Here is a 6,000-nt window from a genome sequence, read left to right as displayed (position 1 = left end):
TTTTTTTCAAGCGATGAGGGAGAATTTTGGTAATAAGAATTTGAAGTTCCGCTGGCGAAATCTGATTCGAGAATATGGTTTTTGGAACACTGTCGTATGAACTAACACCTTGCAGTTTTTAGTTTATAATCACTTCCGAAGTACGCATCTTCTGTTGAAATAACACCCGACTTACAGAACTTTGTGTGATGTAGGTTATGGGCACTTGTGATACAGAATACACCAAAGTCATACCAAAAGTTTTCCAGAAAAACAGGCATTAAGTTTGACAAAAGCATAGTTAAAATACGCTATTGTTTACGACACACAAAATGCATAGTTAATACAAGTGTCTTCTAATGATGATCCCTACCGATCACCGAATAATGTTTGACAAAAAGGGTTCGCATTCACCATTGTCTACGAGACACAAAAAATAAACCAACACAATTGCCTCCTGGCTGAGTCCCATACTACGCAAGCGCGGGTATTCAATCACGATCCCCTCGACGGCCACAACGTTGAGGATGCGTCCTGGTCCGACGAGTGCTAGTGCTTGGAGGAAGATTGTTATTTTCCTACAAATATCACAAAAAATTGTGATTGTTAACTGGATTTTATAGAAAGTAAAAGTGCAACAAGGGTGTTGAAAACTACCTGGCTCGACCGTGTAGACCGACGAGTGCTGGGACGTGAATCAGTGGGATTAGTCTACAAAAAACAACCCCGGTCAAATTGAGTTTCAATGTTTATCAAAACGAAAGGTGATGGTGGTCATTACCTCCTGGCTAGACCGCGTAGCCCGACGAGTGTTGGGCCTTGGAACAGTGGGTGGCTCACTAGGATCACTGGGCTGTGAACTTGAACTCTGTCCAACTTCAGTCCGGGCATCTATACGAGGATCATTAGTGCATGTTCTTCTGTTATGCCCATCTTGTCCACACCGACGACACCTGAGTATAAAGGTTCGGCGCAAAGACTCAGAACCATTTGCATCCTGACGAACCTGTGGATCTTCACGCCTCAGTTTTTTTGGCCGTCCACGTTGCCGCTTTGTCCTAGGAGGTGCCAGTTCAAATCCAACTTCTGAGTTCTTCGGCCAATTATCCATCCCGTTGATTGGGTAGAGGACATTCTCGTACAATAGCGTCATGGTGGACCGCAAATAATAGCGGGAAACATAGTCAGATACATCCTTACCATTCTTGTTGATTGTAGCGATGGCGTGAGTGCATGGGATTCCATTCAGCTGCCAAAGTCTGCAAGAACAAGTAAATTCCTGCATGTTTACTACGCACTGACCTGACGGTCCAGAGACTTGGTAAGAATCTTGTCCGTTCCATGTGGGTCTCCATGAAGAAGCCCTCGCCAAATACTTATCAACAATCTCTTTGATAACAGGCGACAGGGCATGATCATACGTCTTGATCCACAGGCCCCTGATCTGTATCCTCTCCATTTGACTTGTCCTGATCTCCTCCAACATGGTGACAATGGCCAACTCACGAGCAATTGCTATCTTCGAATTAAAGGTCTCGCAGATATTATTGAGGATAACATCACAGAAACATGCGGAGAGAAATAAGCCTTCACCCATTTTTCCTTGGGAGCTACGCCGAGTAGGTATTGATGTGCTTGTGGATATATAATCCGCAGTGCATTCATCCGCTCAACATATTCTTCCTGGGTTGTACTCGCCGCCAGCTCCCACAAAATCTCCTTAAAATTCTCTCCGATGAAACGCTTCTTAAAGTTGTTGTATATGTGCTGCACACAGAAGCGATGCTCGCTCTGTGGAAACTCCTCAAGGATTACCTTTGCAAGACCCTATTAAATTCACCACAAATTGTTACACGTACACAACCACTGACACAGAATACAACAATATTATAATCACACTCCGAATACAACAATATTTTAAAAATCACAATTGAAGTATGTCAAAAGAAAGAAATCACAAACAACGTATACACCTTTTAATGAAATCACATTACACATACCTTTTGCTGGTCAGACATGAAGACAAATCTGGGGGCATTTTCATGTATGAGGAGGTCCTCTGCCAGATAGCCTAAAAACCATTTCCACTGTTCGTAGCTTTCGGCCTCAGTCACCGCCCATGCAATAGGCCACCAACCATTATTTGGATCAATTCCTATGGCCGTCATAAGTTGGCCTCTGTACATACCACGCAAGAAACATGAATCCAAGAAGATAATCGGACGACAAAAACGCATCCAACCCTTTTTCAACGGCCCGAGACAAGTTTAAAACCTCAAGAATCGCGGGCCCACAACTTCAGGATCCCTGAAGTTCTCGTAGTGAATGTGCACACTAGAGTCAGCGTGTGTCCGTTCCAGTTCAGCTTTGTAATCGTAAAGTCTTCGATACTGGAGTCCCGCCTTGCCAAAAATACCTTCCAATGCACTGTCTCTTGCTCGGTACGCCTTCATCCTGCCAACTCGGAGTCCGAACTCCTCATCCACACACTGCCTTATGGCTGCCAATGGGATATGGGGATTCGCTTTTATCTTCTCAATGTATCGCTCAGCTAGCCATTTTGACGTCAGCAATCTCTGATCCAACACTTGAGAGCATGTGTGTGCATGGTCTCTCTGCATATTCAGTACAACAAAATCGGTATCGTTGTGGGCTTCGACCCGTCTCGCATATACATACCAGTCACAAGACTTTCCTCTACAAATAGCACGGAGTCTTTTGCCATCATTTTGCTTCACATGTACCGGGCGTCTCGTCATTATTGCGTACTGTCGAATAACCTTGAAAAAAAATTCTCTATCCTTAAAAAAATCACCAGGCTTCCAATTTGGTAAATCATTTGTCAGCTTGAATGGGGTGTACTTGATACCCTTTCTACTTAAACCTTCCAAATCCTCTAGGTCCTCGAGATCTTGCAGCTCATCGACCGTCTCTTGCTCATCGACCGTCTCTTGTTCGAATCATTAAAGGCTCCTGCCGTTGCCCTTCAAACTGAGACCGTTGCTTCCTCTTCGGTCTAGGCTTTTGCCTTGGCACATTCGGTGTGGCTTCTTCAATCTCTTCAATAATGACTCATGGGGGTTTAGACGCCTTGAAACTAAGAAGCTCTTGCGCTTCTTCCTTCATTTTTTTCAGTATGGCTTGAGCCCGGGTTATCTCCACAACGTAGATGTGAACTAACTTTGTCGTTGTAGACGCTACTTTGAGGAAATCCTTCAGATGTGTATCCTCAACAATGGGCAACAACGGGCCTCCGATTAAAACCCCTGCGCAGTCATGACTGTACTTTGGATCACAGTAGTAGAACTCACATATCATCTTCCTATCATACTTCAACCTTAATATCATGCTCGATAGGTCTATAAGCTGGAATTTGTCTATGTTACAGAAATCGAAGTATGTCAAATGCCCACCAACATACTTTTTCGCATCATTCGTAGAGAAGAATGAACCTCCATGATGGAAAGCAACTGAAAACTTTCCAGGTGCATCCCCTAGGAAGGAAGACAATAAACGCACATTTAAAACTCAAACCAAACAGTAAACCAAAATTCACAACAAAATCAATTTATGGAGCCTCAATCACAAAATCAATATCCGGCTGATCAAATATATATTCACAAAAAATCAATTTCGTACACCCTAAATCACAAACCGAGGTTTAAAGGTTAACTTACTATATTCGTCCTCTGGGATGAAAAAATTGAGATCAGGATCTCGGATATCCCAGGTTTCTTCTTCCACATCAATGACCACAGGTGGATGTCTCGGTGGTGGTCGGTGTGGTGGCGATCGCGGGGGTATTGGTTCCCTTTTACGGCGAGAGTTTCGTGATGTGGAAGCACCTGAGGACCCAGCTCGCTTCCTCTTAGGAGCCATTCATGCAATGGAGAGCAGGGAGAATGAAGAAATGAAAACAATGGTTTGCAGTTTTAAGGCGGTAAACTCCCCTTTTTGTTATAACTTTAGGCTGGAGTGAAAATAAGCCGGCAATAATGCTGATTAGAGCCGGAAAATGTATGCAGTTTTTGAAACTTGTTTTGTTAAATCACGTAGGAAGTCTTCAACACGTGTTGCAATTGTATGGGTAGTCTACTGAACAGCCGCTGACGCCCCTGACGGCTGACGTGCGCCGTCACATCATTGCAGAGTGGCCACTGCAGTTTAATTGCGCTTTGACTGAAATGCCCTTTTAGGGCTGAAGGGTATTTTCGTCTGAAAAAACCCCATTCGTGATTAGGTTGAAGGTTAGACACTTCTGAGGATATTTTTTTTTGTTTGGGGTTTAGAGCGAAACTTTTGGAAACGTCAGGGACTTTTTATGTAGTTCACTCTTAGTATTAATATATGATATAAGAGTATCAAATTTCAATTTGTTGCACGTTACGATGAATACAACTAAAAACTCTATTATTTTATAAAAAGATACAAATTATGTCTTTAAAACATTAAATAGATGAGTGAACAATATGTGATTTTTTTTATCAATTTCAACGTAACGTTCCAAAAAATTGAGAATATAATAAATTTTAAATCATGGAAGTTAAGAATTAAAATTTAAATTATGAACATTTTTAAAATGAAAACCATAGACTTAATTAGTATTCTTACACTCATATACTCAATTTTTAACTAATTGCATATTACACGAATTTGAGCTAAAACTCAAATATTTTATTAACAAAATGAGAAAATAATAATTATATGTATATTTAAAATATTAAATAGACGAGGTAAGGACATATAATTATTTTTATGATAGGGGTTCATTAACGTTCCAAAAATTATAAATTTTCAAAAATTATAATCTTGGAAAGCAAATGATTAAAACCAAAATGATGAAATTGTACTAACTCAAAACCGTATACTCAATTAGTATTAACAGATGTTGTAGTGAATTGAGTTAATATCTCTAATGTTTTATTAAGAAAAGCAGAAAATATAATTCACATATCTTTAACATAGTATTAAAGAGATGAGTTAAGAATGTACGAATATTTTTTGATTGAGGTTCGAATTTGATGTTCCAAATTTTAAGAATATTAAGAAAATAAAATATTAATATTAATATTATTTAATTTTTTAAAATCAGAATCATAAACTCTATTAGTAATACTCTATAATATATCAAATTTTAATGTATAGCATGTTATAGTGAATTGAGCTAAAAGTTTTAATACTCCGTATAAAGAATCTTCTGAATAAAAAAGTGATAAAATTTAATTTATCAATATTAAAAATTACAGTTTAATTGTAAAATAATTATTTTTGGCCATATTTTGTAAATCTAATTCTTTATGATAACAAATTTTAATACTTTATATAGCTATTTATTTTATTAAATTATTTAAATTAAAATTCGTAAAAACTAATTTGATAAGAAATCTGTTATGTAGTTCATTTTCTAATAAATACTAGTATATCATTGTTTTGTTAGGTATATGTTATTCCCTTCGCCAAGCCCTCCGAGGTTCTCTTGTGAGCATATGTTGTTTACTGCATCCATTATGTCCTCCGCGCCTTCCCCATTGGCTCGATCCTTACCAAAAATCTCCTTCCAGTAGTCAAAGTAGGGCCATGATTTGCCGCGCATGAACCTTGCATTTCCATCTTTCTGCAGAAATAAATTAAGAAAATTTAGCTTCAGTTATCATACCTTCACAATCACTAAAGAAGATTTTTTATCAGCAATAAAACTAAAGTAAAGAAGATTAATCAAGCCACGTCATGGTGAATAAAAATTGGCCAAATTTATTTTTACTTCTTTTCCTTCAAGAGACGTGATATACTACAGATTATTGTAATCAATTCAATTTCTATACACAAGCATACCTTCACAATTTCTGCCCACTGTTGGTCATCACAGTCGATTTTGTGGTCTTCATTCAGATTAAAACCGACACCACTTAGATTAAGGATCTGTTGAAGAGAGTAATAACTCTTTTTCCATGCAGACACCTTCGATATGATATTGGGATTAACCTTCAGATCCGTTGTTGGAAACTCGCGGCGTAGCGCCTC

The 6,000-nt window shown here is 38.8% G+C and overlaps 1 protein-coding gene across 1 annotated transcript; it reads right to left on the bottom strand.

The window, feature by feature from the left end:
• Positions 1-721: 721 nt before the first annotated feature.
• On the bottom strand, positions 722-2,738 carry LOC121804212. The gene is made up of 4 exons (XM_042203739.1): positions 2,254-2,738; positions 1,980-2,157; positions 1,549-1,806; positions 722-1,498 (listed from the first exon to the last, which is right to left on the bottom strand). The coding sequence occupies exons 1-4, from the start codon at positions 2,736-2,738 to the stop codon at positions 722-724; spliced, it is 1,698 nt and encodes a 565-aa protein (XP_042059673.1).
• Between the last annotated feature and the right edge of the window lie 3,262 nt (positions 2,739-6,000).

This window comes from Salvia splendens, chromosome 5, assembly GCF_004379255.2.
Source record: "Salvia splendens isolate huo1 chromosome 5, SspV2, whole genome shotgun sequence".
Classification (NCBI taxonomy): Eukaryota; Viridiplantae; Streptophyta; class Magnoliopsida; order Lamiales; family Lamiaceae; genus Salvia; species Salvia splendens.
Note: the sequence above shows the minus strand (reverse complement) of the source record. Positions and strands in the feature narration are given on the sequence as shown.

What these genes read in the sequence shown, in the direction of transcription:
- LOC121804212 (XM_042203739.1), bottom strand. Translation starts at nt 2,738, where the DNA reads ATGACGAGACGCCCGGTACATGTGAAGCAAAATGATGGCAAAAGACTC. An exon ending in GTGGGCCCGCGATTCTTGAG is followed by an intron (nt 2,158 to 2,253) that starts GTTTTAAACTTG and finishes TGGTATGTACAG; the next exon opens with AGGCCAACTTATGACGGCCA. An exon ending in AGGCTTATTTCTCTCCGCAT is followed by an intron (nt 1,499 to 1,548) that starts GTTTCTGTGATG and finishes TTTAATTCGAAG; the next exon opens with ATAGCAATTGCTCGTGAGTT.